At 34.7% G+C, this 16686-nt stretch overlaps 1 protein-coding gene across 1 annotated transcript in view; it reads left to right on the top strand.

The window, feature by feature from the left end:
* The window catches only part of LOC139974434 (NLR family CARD domain-containing protein 4-like), a 34330-nt gene extending 18530 nt beyond the window's left edge, over window positions 1-15800 (top strand). The window contains exons 5-9 of the mRNA XM_071981588.1: window positions 2227-2303; window positions 3971-4032; window positions 7577-7612; window positions 9291-9355; window positions 10551-15800. Of these exons, the coding sequence (XP_071837689.1) occupies window positions 2227-2303; window positions 3971-4032; window positions 7577-7612; window positions 9291-9355; window positions 10551-10569 (259 nt within the window). The 3' untranslated portion in view covers window positions 10570-15800. The remainder of the gene's footprint in view (window positions 1-2226; window positions 2304-3970; window positions 4033-7576; window positions 7613-9290; window positions 9356-10550) is intronic.
* Window positions 15801-16686: the final 886 nt, after the last annotated feature.

Below are 16686 nucleotides of genomic sequence, written 5' to 3'. Positions count from 1 at the left end.
TAATGAAAAACAGAACAAGTTTCGGAAGGATTTTTACCGTCATCCAAACTATGGCGTTATCAATTTCTACTTACAACATTGATAATATCAAACAAAGGCTTGTATTGAGCTCCCTCTTCCCATACCCTCCCCTTCTAGGCTCATCTCAATTTAGGCTTAAATGTTGCGCGTTAATAAATACAAAAAGGTAATTTTTGTGAGATACATTTTAAAAATATGGTTTTTGGTATGTGTCTGCTATGGCCCTTACTTTATTTCAAATATTACTAAAAGATTCAAAGCGCCTCTCTCAAACAAAAAAAACAGACGATCGTAAATAAAAACCATTTACATGAAAGTAAATATTGCAGTCGTTCGATAAATAGACGTTTATTATGCTAAGTAGATACGAAGTACATAACCTAAATATTTTCTTCCATTTTCCGGAGTGGTGTTTTACATAGAGCTATACAATGTATAGGTATAAAGTAGGATGATACTGAGATAGACTTGAACATATTAATTGGATATTATGTACTGTTACCGGTTTATCCAGATAATTTCATTTTATGCTCGATAAACTCAACTTGCTGTAGTAAGGAATCTTAAAGACAATTGGTTTTTATATGCACGTTATACTTCTCTTAGATTTTGAAGTGAACAACATTAGCAACGCTGTCAAAAATTCTTTTCATAGAATACCTACTGGTTTTAGTATTAAGGACACGGCATTTGGGCTTGTTGAGACAGACTGAAAAACTGCTTAGTTTGATGAGTCGCAATGTTGGAAGGGGAGGGCAATATTATAACGAATTTCTCCTTTAACAGCGTTTATGTATTTCATCAAACTCATAGCAATCATAAAAATCATAGCAAATAAGCATATGCTACCACAAATGTTCCCAACTTTGTAATTAAAAGTGCCCTTTTGTTTTGTAACAAGTGCCTTCATGTCTGATACTTTGCTATTTGTCGTCACAATCATCATAATAATGATAAAATATGCAGTTCAAAAGTACCGGTATAAAGAAAACGTTTGTTGAAAACATTCAAATACTTGTATTTGTGGAAAGGAATGCACAGAGTATTCATTTTGAGAGGTTTCAGATAATTTGACAGTTTAGTGGTTTCTTGCGTATCACATCCTCAGTGTGTGCCTCCACCTTCCATTAAAAATTTCTTTTGCTAATCAACTTGGATCTCGTTAGTGTGGTCCTTAATAAGTATGAACAGGAAGTTGTAACAACTCCTTGGTATGAAGGCCGTAGGATATTTTGGACACATGCATCTCTTCATTGAGAACATAGTTGAACACGAACATTTCATAAATTGTAATGGTTAAGAAAACTCTTATCAATTCTACATAAAATATAATTTTGCAAATTGGATTTGGATCAATGACGAAATAACAATGCGTGCAATGTGATAAAATTATTGAGGGTTGATATTGAACAAATACTCAAATAACTTTGATATATCTGCATTTTTCATGTGATAGTTACATTTTGTGTTTAACTTTATACTGAAACCCGAGATGACCAGTTGCAACCAGTAAAGAATGTTACTATGTCCTCGGCCCTCCTATCCCTCTCCCTTCCATTCTTCAAGTTTTATGCAGGTTTGTCATCACGCCATTAGGTTGAAAAATTTAACTTGCAGCATCTCTTAAACTATTCTAAGATAAAAAGAAACAATATTTCAGCTTTAAGATTTGTTATTTCTAGATTTCTGGACTCACGAAGACGAACTATAAAGTCAATAAATTTACCGAAAATAACATGCGATATAATTCACGTGATCCAAGCGGAAGATGGCATGCGGTTGTTCCAAGGAACCTGCATTTCTCTGTTTGTTGTGTACAATGTTGTTTTTCTACACGTTTAAACAACTTTAAATTTATTGTAAAGTTAAACAAACAATTTAGCCAATTCTGATAATGTGGACGACTATACATTTCACAATATCAACCACATACAATTAATGTATACAGCAGTTCCAACTATCATCATTATTATCTACAATATTATATTCTTTCTAATTTATTTTACCGTGGAATCGTTGAAACACAAGAGTTGTGGTTTCAATTAATTCTGATCAGAATGAGCATTACGATGTGATTTATTTCATTGTTATTTGTTGTTTACTTTGTTTACCTTCATTGATTTGGTAAACAATAAACCTGACTAGGAGGACATTCCTCTACGTCTTCTACATGTTACACGATGATTACTCTACTTCTCTTCATAGGCTTCAGTGGTACGATCTGCCAGACACTATTCCAGTTGAATCCATTCCATCATCCTTGAAGTCAAGAAATGTGAAAGGTATTGTCACAATGAAGTCATAATGGATACATTTCAAATTCTTACATTTATGTAAAGGCTTTACCAACTATGTGAATATCTTTTGTAATGTTGATTGTTGTTGATTCACATACAGTAGAGTAAAGAATCAGCAACACATGCCTCCCAGTTAATATGAAGACGACACTCAAAACAGAGTCTTGAGATACTAAACAACGAGCTGAATAATATAAATGTAACAACACTTACAATAATGCTAAACTTGGTTGATTTAAGAGATAAGTCATGTTCCTTTCATTTCGCTCTTTCGAGATCACTATCCTATGAGACGTTTGTGTGATTAGTAATCGAATCAACTGATGCTTTAAATCTCTTTTCTAGAAAGTAGTGGTGTCACACACTTTGGGCAACTTGATTACACTGCGACAATGCTTGTGTAAGGTTTTAAAGTAATGCTGTCCCCTCCGGAGTCTGGCAACTACCCCCCCCCCCCCCCGACAAACACACATAGACTATCAACACATCCACACCCCCGCTTAAACCATTCTTTCAAATTGAATTGCAGAATGAAGCCGTGAAGTTTAACTTAACTTTTTTCTACGTTTTGCAACGAAGTGTTTGTTTCTCTGAAATTGCTGCAAAGTGTATTAACAAATAAACGAAAACAAAACAGACACCAAACATGTATCGGAACTGTTGGTACTAGATGTACCGTACTCGAAATATTCTGAACAGTAACATTACCAATAGTACTATTTCTTAAACATATTTTATAATGATATGATAACTTACATTCATTTTGGTTACATGAAAGTGTTTTTTGTCTCCATCAAAATTTCTGTCAATAATATACTTTAATGTAGGTTCTTGAAAGTTCTTAGAAATTTGGAAAATGTAATTGCTCCATGTTATAATTGTGCATGTCAAGTCATAATAACACGATGTTAGAGTATACATATCTGTATCCTCCATAAAGTACAAATAGAAAGATCGATGAATTTGATAATAATCCAGTTGTAAACAAACATCCCTAAGAAAGTGCTTGGAAACATGTCATATAAACCACAGTTTACACAACCTACATACTCTCATGATATCGGAAATGTGATCACGTGATTATGACGATGAATTGTCTAGTCTCGTACTCAATAATTCAACGCAACAAAATAATTCCAAATGTGTCTATTTTTTTCTATGATCAATATTTCAATTAGTGGCTTTCAGGATCTGTGAACTGACGTCACTGATGTCGGGTGTTCTCTGATCAGTTAATCATCTCATGGATTATTGTTCTTGATCTGAGCATCGAATACTCCACTATCATGATATGATTTCTTAATTGAGTTCAAGATTCGTTCCTATTTGAATTGTTTCAAATGTTTCATGTAGGGTTAGTGTACAGCTGATCAGATATATTAATGAGATGATAACAATTTTAACCCGATTGGTATATAACTAAGAGGATAATAGTTGTAAACTGATCATGTATATTACTGAGATGTTAATGAAAGTAAACCTCAAAGATCAAAATTAAGGAATCAACTAGATTGGTTACTCAGCTGATATGAGGTTATCATCGAGAGACAACATAAATCCGGTGAATACGATGTTTATGATTTAATTCCAGACAAAGAAAGATTTAAGCTACACTTGTAATTTACATTAGTCTCTTTCATTTTATAAAACAGTTTGGATAAGCGACGAGGGGGTAGGTCATCGCCGCATAAATCTACAGAACTGCCAATGGCAGGTAAGAGATTACTTACATTTTCTTTCAGCTATATATATATATATATATATATATATATATATATATATATATATATATATATATATATATATATATATATATATATTTATATATATATTTATTTATAGATTTGGTTGGTTATATAAAAATTTGGTTTATGAAGTTCCTTGATCTAAAACAGCATTAGATGTGATGTAAAAGTGTAGAAGAAGTGGGGGCAAGGGTGGGGGAAGGGTATTCACAACATCCAGATCATTCTGCTCCTGAAATTTCCTTATTATTGCTGAGTGTTATTCTGTCCCCCAGTGTAACCTCTGTGTGTCTCTAATTATCAAAATAAATCAAAATCTTCTCCTTGAAATTTAGAAACAATAGAAAATACTCAGTGATAAACAAATGAAATGGAAAAAATCAGTCTTCCTTGCTCCTAGAGTCCATGAATCTAAGTCAGCTCTATCAACGTTTACCTCTATACTGACACACATTCATGTAAATTCGATACTTCTGTCAAACCGTTAAAATCACAAGATTGCTCCTGTAAATATAATTGTTATTAAATTAATACAAAACAAAGGCTTAATTTGTGATTGAGATTAAAGCGGTTAGTTTTGTTTTTCATTGAATCATTTCAGTAGGTTTCCAAGTATAACTTTACCATATATATAATGCAGGGCAATGATAACGATGATCACCGATGAAATAAGCAAACAATATATTCTAAGGACATTTGGTAGAAACTTATGTTTTTAAGGAGCGCATGAATTCTTAAATTTGTATGCGTTCCTCGCAGCGTTAGCAGAAGTAGGCAAATATGGTTAGATTACCAACAGTTTCTAAAGATGGGTGCATAACGTTTGGCTTTCTCTCCCTCCTGACGCAAATACACACAGACAGATATTATCTTTTATAGATATCTTGCATGTTTGTATTACATTCCAACCGAGGACCCTCTTGTATTTTCCATTGTTCAAATTCACGTACCCTAATGTTAACAATACCCCATACAATAGAATTCTTCCGAGGACGTGGTCATTGTTAAGAAATCACAACCGAGGACCTGAATTCTTTGATTCAAGTCCTCGGTCAGTTAGAAAACAAACGCACACGCACACACAGACACATGTCATCCTTTATCTAAATATCTTGTTACATATTTACTTATAGACGGATCTGCTACATATTGTAAAGGTTCTTGTTTCATTCTGTAATTTTTGTGTAGAAATGTTCATAACTTGCAGCAGTCGTCACGTACTAGAGGTACGAGTAAATTAACATCAGGTGAAGGAGACAATACAGCCTGGAGAAAGTAGCGTGACGTCACGGAATTTACAAGAATAAATATACGATGAAAGAAGAAATTATCATTCTAACTGAAGTATTTTAATAACAAGTCACTGATAATTATTACATTTCCTTGCACACAAACTTGTAGTTCAGGGGGTTATATTAATGGTTCGGTGGAATAGAGATGGGGAGGCGGCGGTTAGAGACAGTCCGAATTGTTTTGTACATTGTAGATGCTGCGAAGCACTGTACACTAATATATAGCGCTAACTACAGTATATGGCTAGCTGATAAATTATCTTAAACAATCTTATCCACGTATTGCTATCTCAAGAATATTAATATTTTAAAGCATGACTTGTGTCCATTTTTGGTTACAAGAAAATGAGACAATGCGTCATGTTATAATTACTTGTGGAAAGGTTCTGGATTCTCACAGTGAGCTATGAGACATTATTATGACGGTAACACTCTTGAAATGGGCACAGTATACGTTAGAAACCCCTGCAGGTGACGATATTACGAAGTTTTCCTCACCGTTTTATCATGATCCTAAACTTTCTGTTTTGTTGAACTTTCTGTTGGTGCTAGAAAACCACTTTCCATATTTGATTATAAAAGGGCCCTACTCCTCTCTTTCAACACCCTTTCATCTGATATGGAACCATATTCATGTATTCCTAAAGCAGACATATTCGTTATTGTTCATTATTGTTCATTTAACATGAAACAAAACTTTATACAAGCATTAATGTTTTAGATATATTTGTGCACATTAATGAAGTCTAATTAATGTAATCAGACGTCGCACGTTATGACATTATTCTGATTCAGTAAACTTAAACCGTCTTATTAAGGACAAACGGTCATATAAAAATATATGTAACTGCCTATCGTTTAGCATACTTTCTCTGGTTTGATGTGTAATATCTAAATGAACATATCAAAGATGGAAAGACAACTTACCTAGAGGTATTTCTCCAGGATGTATGTTTCTTTCAATACAACGCATTCATCAGAAACCCTTGTGACGAGATATATGGTACAAAAGGGGTGCATTAAACAACAATAAATTGTACCTGGTAATGTCGTTGATTTTTTGCAATTTAACATTATTTACCAATAGTTGAGTCCACTTACGTCCTAATTCCGAGCCGAGTCCGAGACCACTTGGTACAAGTATGGTACTCTCGAGTCCGAACAGCGTTCTATAGAGTATATGAGCAACCCAAGCCAAGTCCGAGAATAGCTAATACTTGACATAGGTGTGACGAGCTCACACGGTTTCTGCCTATACCAGTATAATAGACACAAAGCGAGTATGGGTTAAATAAACATACTCTAGTCATTCATAACTTTACAGACCGTCGTTTCCTGGTTTTAAGTTTCCCAGCCTAAGTTGGACAGAGAGAGACAACTATCGCAAAACTGATTAAGTGTGCATGTAAAAACTTACAAAAAATATACAAACACAGGGTAAATTTAGAAAAAAAGAAAATCTATGCAGGTGTTTTTATATTTCATGATTTTTTTCAATTTTAACAGATCTACACTAGTCTATTTAATCTCCCTTGTGTCTCTTATTCTCTTATTTTAAATGTTCAACAAACAACTACATTTCCAAAACTTTCATGGATATCTCTACACGATCAACAATACAATAAAAACATCCCATCTAAGACGAAGACGATTGGGAAGGGGGGGAGGGGACCAATATCATATGATATGGGCTAACCAAGATTTTGCTTTATTTTGGCCATTACATCGATCCAACGATCCATCGATGTTCTGCGTCCTATAGCTTTGAATACTGCCCTCTTTTCCCTACTCGTGATCTTCTCTGTCGTCCATTGTATCCATCTGATCATCTCGGTGAAAAGATGCACCGTTATGACGTCACTCAGTGTTTGATGGCGTCACTCAGTGTTCGATGGCGTCACTCAGTGTTTGATGACGTCATTCAGTGTTCGATGACATCACTCAGTGTTTGATGACGGGATTAAACCTAATATTGTTCTCCCAATTAAGCTGATGTTTATATTCATGTTATTGAGTCCGTGCTTCTTACAGTGACGAGTCTGTCTCCTATATTGACTTTAGTGTGTTCAATGCAGATGTGTGTTTACCTGCCAGGAATAATTTACTGTGATATTTGTGAAGATATATCATTCTAACTTATATATGTTTTGCTTCGCCATATTATATTTTCCTAAAAATCAATTTCAAAATCTCATGGTTTTAACCTCATTCTTCCTTTCAGGCCTGTGACGAATGTGGTAATCTACCAGGAGAAGAGGTAATATAGACATAGATTTATTTTCCTGTTAATTGTTAACGGTAATTTAAAAGCATACAAGGAAGTATTAGTTTAATGTGGCGCAAAGAAATAAGTCAAAAGAGTATTAGACTTTGTTTCTCATCAGAGGGGAAAATATTTTTAATTGACGTATGGAACAGGGAATTAAGATCTGCCAGTTACAAGTTTATACCTCGTAATGATAATAGCACTGTTCTCAATGTCAAGATTAGATGCGCCCTAAATAATCTTCCTTCCCCACACACAGTCAAAGAAATGCTTAACTAAGAAACGGATAGACTTTTAAGTACTACAACCTTTAGTCAGATGTCATGGAGCTTTGCAATCCAACAACTCACTCACACAAAATTGGAATATCGCCTTAAAAATGTCAGCCTTCAACACCGCCTTTTACACAAAATAAATATTTAACGTCTGAGGGATCACGTGCATCTGAGGGATCACGTCATACATTTTCTTACAACATACACATCAGCTAAATGCCTAAGTTAAGTTCGTGGTAGGCGCTGCCACTAGCCAGCTAGCTGGCTGTACTTTTCTGTTGATAAACCTCACACATGTGTCAGAAATTATCCAACTCTTATAAGAAAGGAATCTGGCTTTCAATTTCCTGTTTTCCATGGTTTTGAGTTTGATCCTCTTCGGCCAAACATATTGTGTAAGATATAAACATGAATATTAGTAATCGGTTCTCTTGACTAAAAATAACAAAAATCGTGGTCTTTCATTCAGTTTCACCAATTTCTGTCAAATAAAAATCAAGCTAGACGAAGTCGAGCTCAAGCCTTACTGTTACTATAGGCCTAGTACCTGCAAACTAACAGGTTTCACGATATTGGCGCTATGGTAACCACAGATGCCCGGATGCTGCTGGAATGGGGATGTGAGTGTATTATGATCGTGATTAAAATTTTGGAACTGTGACATTCAATCAGAATAATTGTGTATTCATTTTCGCATTGGGGTTCTGGAGGTACATTAACAATTTAATAGTCACATTTTGGGGGATTCACGACTTCGTATATAGACAGTATGTCCCCGAGCCCAACAATGCCCCAGACCAGGGCTTTTAAGAGTGCTTCTACACCGTGAGAACATACGCAGTGCAGCATAGCAGTGAAGAGGTTGGGGTGGGAGATAAGTGAACTGATTCTTGTACAGTAATCCTATTTTACACAGAAATCACTTTTATAGATTGGGAGAGGATTAGATCCTTTGAGTTATGCACACAGACATAAAAGTGGAAAATGGCAATGAATCAATCTTTGTTCACATATACCCTCAGTTTTGCTATCTATGATACATATTTTCAAAATTTCAAGTATACAATTAAGATTTATTAAAAATTCAACCTGCACAAACTATTCTTTCCAATTCCGTGGTATTAGTGACCGAGGTTTCATGGATTAAGCCTCCAGTTGCACATTGTAATCACGTTCAGAACTAAAAAAATACACAGGATGTTCTAGTGGGAAATCCCCTGCAATGATTGGTAAAATCATATACTGGAAAACAAGGTCAGTATAAACTTCTTTTAATGGATTATCTCTTAGATAACACTTTTACATGGCTGATTCTGATGAATATTTACAACATTTAACTATACTGCATTGTTATCTTATACTTATTTATTACTCATATTTTCCCTCTTGTTTAGGGATTCGATGAGGAGAGGTACCAGTCGAGCTTGGAGAAATTTGACCAGGAAAGGTCCATGAAACTGTAAGTCAATACAGCTGAATACTCTCTACCTTATTATTTAACATTGTATTTGTTAAAAAGGATTGTGTCTGCTTCTTTCAATTTCAATTTCAAATATTGTGTGTTCACCAAGCTGATCCCTGATTAAATATATAAAAACGAGTGATATAAGCTCCTTCCATTAACCGAAACAAAAGTATATGTTCATTGTTGCAATACTTTTGGATACTCAAGGTACCTTCCGCTGCTGAGGCGTAAGACCTGAAGGCCATAACTTGAAAGAGATACATTTATTTATCTGCTAACATGTGTGTTATCACTTATACGGTTATGATAACGGTTAGTATAATTCCACCCTTCCACATTATATTATTAGTATTATCGGATCAAAAAGAGTGATTATCGTTAGTCTTCCTTTAATACTAACAGAGACAAAAACTGCCCACCGTCCCAAAACTGACAGTAAACATATTAAAGTGTAATAAAAAACAACTATGTGTGATATGAGACGTCACTCCATTGACGAAACACAGAAAATAATAGATTACACTGGAAAAGAAGAGAGTTAAATCTGAGCAAGGTCATTGCTCGTCACCTGTTTGGCATCTGTGACATAGTTAGGGACGTAACATGGAATAATTAAATGATCAGGAAAAGGAGGAATGAAATACAGATTAACAAGGATGTCGAGGTCAGCTAGGTCACAATATACTGTCAAGGTCAGCGGGTCACGATACTGTCTTCTAAAACATAAATATGTTAAAAAGCATTATCTTGTTTCCTCCAAATTCGTCTTGTGTAACAAATTATCTCCTTTTGCATAAAACAAATAACTAGGGGAGTACAGTATACTAACAGAAGCGATGAATTCCTTCGTGTAAGTTTAGTAGAATGTTAATATGCAATTCATGTGTAGACCTACCTACGAGGACAACAACGGCATTGGAGAGGGCGCCCCATTGATTATATGACCAAAGAGGGCATGGTCATACCGGTCGGTTGCTTGTATCACGTGTCGCGGTGTTTTGTTTAGCTGGCTGGTTTAATGACTTGTTGGCTCGTGGCGCTTTTTTTTTCCGGGGAGGGGGGGGGGGGGGTTGGGAGGGGTTATATGCAGGTATTACTTCTCCATTTTTCTACGAATAAGTATTTCCTTGACCCATTTATTATGATAACAATGTGACCTAATAAATATCATTTTATCTTTATATTACAGCTTAGAGCTAGATGCATGATCATCTGACATCGCCCATCATCAGCAGGACTGTGAAGTCATTCACTCTATTCTCAAATTGATGGCAGTAATTTCAATGAGAAAGGATCTGATAAGAGTTTAGGTTGTAAACTTTTAATATCTCCCAAATAATACAAACAGTTCCATATAGAGCTCCAGTATAATACACATGCAACTAGTCTAGTATGATTGTGACGTGGTAATATTTCTGTCTTCATTAAAGGTTAACTTGATGAACACTGTAACTTTTACAGTCAGTGTGGATGAATCTTGTATTGAGATTAGTTTTTACAATAATACTGATAACTCTTAATAAAACCAAAAAGTGAAATTTGAAGGTAATTGTGTTTTAAAGGATGACTTTCAGCAGAATGTTAGTCTTAACTTTAAAGTCAATGAATAAAAGTCATGTAAATAATTTTGTCTACAAATGTTCTGGTTTTGTTAGATATTCACCTTTAAAATATGCTGAAATACCCCTTTAAAGTTAATATTCGGATGACGTAGGCTTCTCAGTGCAGGCCTTAATATCAATGTTATGCTATTGTTTCATCAATATTAATGTTAATCAACAAAGGTAATACAAATTTTTACTTCATATTCAAAGCAGAGAAAATGTCGACGAATTTCACACCCTTTGTCCGTATAAATTGTTTACTACGTAGAGCTTTGTGTTCTATTTGAGGAACTGAAATAACTGTCTCCGTATTATATTATATTATATAGTCATTTACCTTTACTGATTAACTTAGCTGTTTAAAGTAACATGTCTCAAAATTAAACAAAGTGTTATAGTAAAGCAGCCTAGACTGAAAGCCAGTGGTCTACAACATAACAACATTAATGTTGTGATTAAAGTCATCCTTTAATATGCTATAGATTTAATTACTTAGTTTTTTGCGCTAAAGTGTACATATGTAATTGATAGGTTTTGTTAGTCACATTGCTGTCGTTCGGGGGACTATAGAGGGGTTTTCTGATGGGAACTAAATGTTATCTAGTTTTGACCATTTCTGAATCTGATGTATATGCTGTTAGAATTTGTGGTGACTGCACACTATCTTCCATTGAGAGACAGCGACCTCATCTTTACCACCAACTGAAATAGTATGGTGACGTCACTAATAACCAAGTTGAAGAATTGACAACCAACACATTTACTATTTGTGTCTCTTGTATTTAACTCGATGAAATTTAAAACAAAACGATAACAGATTAGTACATGTTACAGAGAGTGAGTAATTATCAGCAACGCGTCCACTATTCATTAAAATATATTACCCACCTATTAGGCGGGTTTAACCACAGGTGGTATCCATAACTTAAATGTAATGCTTGCGTTTTGTTTTCTTTTTCTTCGGAGAAGGGGATAGGTAGCCTAGTGGATTCTTTCTCCATCCTATCAAGAGGTTAGGTTAACTTTTTTAACTGTTAATAACTCCAAATACTACACAGAACTCCAAATAATGATTCGATATCTTACATGATCATACAGGCTACTTAGGATTTTATTGTAAAGTGTCCAACAAGTCATTTCTTACCTTTTATTAGTAACTTTACTGTCCACAAATGATTTCTCTTCTACCTCTTAATTCATTTGCTCTTTGGGCCAAAAGTCAAATTTGCTACGAGCAAAATAAACTAATAATGACGTCACCCATCACCCACTTCGTCATCAGTTTAGGAGACTATTTATCTCTTGGATGTGAGAGAGGGAATAAGAGCAATCCCTATCTTACTCTTTGTGTATGTGGAGGGGCGGGGTAGGGGTGGGGTGTTGGAGGGGTTAGATGACGAAACCATAAATCACGACATTGGTAACCAAGTAGATGTTACAGTAGCTATTTGCATCACGAACATAACGCTAATTTGTAGAATGGGAATTAAACGGTAATGTGCAGTATTTTTTTTCTTTTTTTTTATGTTTCCTAATATGTAACTAAGTCGTCGTTACTTGCGTAAATGAAGAGAAAGGACGTTTGTTCATCTACTTGTGTGTCCTTGGTCAAGTATTGCTGGTGACCTGCTCTCAGCCTCCATACACTCCTCGTGTGCAGGGTATAATTGTATGTAATGTTATGACTCATCCCAATACCAGTCCCCTATCTCCTCCACCCCCCCCCCGCACCCCGACTAACACTTTACTACTCAGAACATTAACTAAACGCCTAATTCTGTTAATATTTCTAAACTATTTTTAAGCAGGCATGTGTGAAATGCTTTGTTTTAATCTGTACATACTGTATCCACATACACTCGGTAACTAGGAGTGCGTGATTTAACTTTAATGTCATTTCTTTATTCTTCATTTTACTACATTTGGATTTAAACTGTGACGTATGGGTTACGTAATATCTTAAATCTAACACGAGTAGAGCCACGTTAATTGTGTCAATGCTTAGACTAATTGTAATTAATCGGTTATCTACAATACCATTGTTTTATTAAAAGCGAACTACAAGAATTTAGAGGTGATATTAATTAATATCTATGATATGTTTGTTCTTAGTCAGCATTTCTTCATTTCTTTCTGTTCCTATGTTTTATCGTTCTTAACATGAAGACAATAAGATGACGTCATTGTTATGTCATATTATATGATTTCAAATAACTAGTGTATATTCAGTATATTAGGTATAAGTCAATATTTTTCATTTCATTCTTCAATTATTATTTTAAACTTAACTTTATAACTGCTTTTATTGATTTATGATTTATGAAAATCATCATTTTAATAATTTTATTTATTATCAACAATTTTACGGCATATTCTATTTCATGTATTAACTGATCCCATCAGCGTACGAAGAATAATATATGAACGCTTAAAATGCTTTGATCATGCGCAATTAGTTCAATCTCTCCTCGTATGAGGAGAGCCTTTTGGCTAAGATCATGTGTAGTAGCTGTTCCCTTTCGAGGGGAATGGTGATGCACACCCGACGATGATCACACAGTCACAGTCCCGATGCAAGGGGACTGGGGCTGTGAGCGGATCAGTCGTTTGGTAGTTTTGTTTTCGTGCCCAGGTTCTTTCCTGGGTGACTTTTTCTTAAAAAGTATCTCTCCTCGTATGAGGATATGACGTCGATACATGATTTATAACATTATGAAAGAAATTAATTACATAGACAGGTTCCCATTACTTTTAGGGTTTTTAATGGATTTCATATTTTTATTTTTCATTTGCCTACTTTAAATTTTTGCTACATTTTGAAAACTGTCTGTTGAAGTGTTGGTTATACTTTGACTCAAAAGAGCCTGTAACGTCGATAATCTTAAAAACTGTAGAGGAAAATTTACATTTGACCTCATTAAGAGAAACACATACTTAGCAACTTGGTGAAATGTGTATCCAATTCCTACACTGCGTTTTGGAGATATCGATATAGCTGAAATTGTAACAGTTAGTACCAAAAGTGAACTTGAAGCAAACAGGTGTGGTGTCTTAGTTGCACACTGATCGCAAAATATTTAGTTTATTGCATACAAATGTTGATTCCTTATCGAATGCAAAAGGAATGTATGTGGGGTCGATGGCGTGTGCCTGTAAGTGTTCGTCTGTGACAATTGCTTGAGTCCGCGATAACTCAACAACGGAGTGATGCATATTTGCCATACTTGTTATGTAGATGTATTATAGTAGGAAGGTGTGCCCAATTTTTGTAGCGCTGACCTTATGAATATTAGTAAGGTTATGGTGTCAAACGTAAAACGTTTTACATTGCAACTGATAACTCCGCAACCCGTAGTCGGATTGTATTCGAACTTGGTATACAGCTGCTGGTTAATAATTGGGCCCTCCAAAATTCCGGACCCATTTTTGAGCTGGTGGGAACACATTTTATTTTCAACTAAAATGCATTTTGGGGCAACTTCTTTGGGCCCCTAATATTTGGGTCCCAATATTTTGGGACCATCTGAGCCCACATTTACTCTCCCCTGCATCAACACCGCATCGCAAGTCGGGTTGTAGCCAAACTTGGTAAACAGTTGTTGGTTAATAGCTGGTACATTTAGGCCATTTGGACCCCAATAATTCCAGGCCCATTTTTGGGCTGGCAGGGCCCAACTTTTATTTTCAATTCTAATGCATTTTAGGACAAGTTCTTTGTTATTTTAATCCGCCTTATAAATGATTCTACAGGTTTCATTTTACTTCAGATCTTTATATCTTCATATTCAGATATTTTGCTTCGATTTTTAACAATTCTAAGACTACATTTAATACATGCTGTTATTATTGTTATATTTAGTCATTGTTAGATTTCATTCTACTTCAACCATTTATTAATTTTACTTTCTTCCAAGATTTAGTTGCTTTCTTTCGTGCCTTCAATTCCTATATTATGAATCAATCTTTGATATTACTCAAGCGTAATGCAGTGAATATTAGAAGAATATATTTAGTTGTTATCATAATAACAAAGACTGGCTGTCTACCGTTATACCATTGATTGTGCTACTCAAAGTCATACTAAAACATTGTCTTAGAAATTAATTAATAACAATGACATGTATTGTTTTTTAATCCAGTTCTTTGTTCCATTATTATGATCTCTAATGAAGATTCCCGAAGACAATAGGAACACGTGACGTTGACGTATTATAGTGAGATTTTAACATGACAGTAACGAAGATAATGTTCTGTATATTTAACATTAACCTTAAATGCGATGATCGGCTCTCCATACATATCTTTCATTCTTCTTGTATTGTTACTTTGCTTCTTCTTATTAATAGTGCTGGTTGCTGATTAATGAATATTCATGATGTTTTCATTGTAATTCAGTTTTTGTCGTATTTTCTTTAACCTAATTGGATAATTTGAAGCCATACAATTTTACAATATAACACAAGCCCCATCCCGCAAAATCGAATATAAGTACATAGCTACAACACCGACTTACATATAAATATGGACGAAATCATTGCGTTGCAGTATCTGTTTATGATATTAGATATTTCCAGGGAAATAATTATTCCTTTATTTTGTAATTGTCCTTGGTATTTTTCCGTGTTTCTGTATGCTTTAACAATATAATTTTTGCAACCAAACACACTTGTTCCCTTTGAGGCGAAACTTGTCTCTCATTGTGATACAGTTACAACCGATTCATCCCATTTATCTGTTCCTATATCATAAGTTCATATCGTAGAATCGTATCATGAAATTATTAATATGTATTGATGTTGTAATGTCAACGGAAGCAATAAAAGAAACTAATCAGAGGAATATTGTCAACAGTGTAATCTCTGTGTAACATGTAGTCTATGTACTAACTTGTAATTTCAACTTCTTACTCTTTTTCTGGCTTGCGTCAAGGTCACACAGAAGGTTACGGCTATACAGTAACACTCAAAACAGGTGAGGCTGGTAAAGTTGCGGTTGAGATTAGGAAAAAAGTGTCGCTATCGTTCTGAGTGCCTTAAATTTAAACTTTCTCTTCAAGTTAATCCCAATCTTGTCTAGAAACATGTGTTGTTCCCGCCTGACCTCAGATGACCTTCGACATAAATTAAGTGAAACCAGTAGATAATATGTATAAACTGTATCTATAACCTACAGTTACGTAAGTTCAAATATCATTTGATGTTATTCAAACCAAACTAGAATCTATTTAGAACTGTTTAGCTGCTCCAAAGACTTGTTTTTATTTATAATTCAAAAGCAGCTTATTTTGTGTCTCACAACTTAATGTATGATTCTGTATCGTTTCATTTTTATGACTGCATAAATGGCTTTTTTAATCCTTCATGGTGCGACTTTGTGGTGTGCAATGCAAGAGACATGTATCTTCTCGTTAACAGCGCAGTTTATGATAAACCGCAAGCTGACATTTTAGGCAAGCGATAGTATCAGATTGATACAAAGCTCAGTGATAGGGTAATGTTTGTTCCCATAGTTAATATTTTATGTGTTTAATTAGTCAACGTATTGATCATAATCATTAAATTAATTAACAAATAAAACAGAACACACATCAAAGTTCAAGATTGACAAAATGTAAGGCTCTCTCCATTTGCACGACGATAAGGAGAATTTGGTTGAATAACGTGAAAATTTGACTGGAAAACTGGCTGATCTTATTTTATGTCAGTGTTTAATAAGACCACC

This window comes from Apostichopus japonicus, chromosome 9, assembly GCF_037975245.1.
Source record: "Apostichopus japonicus isolate 1M-3 chromosome 9, ASM3797524v1, whole genome shotgun sequence".
Classification (NCBI taxonomy): Eukaryota; Metazoa; Echinodermata; class Holothuroidea; order Aspidochirotida; family Stichopodidae; genus Apostichopus; species Apostichopus japonicus.
Note: the sequence above shows the minus strand (reverse complement) of the source record. Positions and strands in the feature narration are given on the sequence as shown.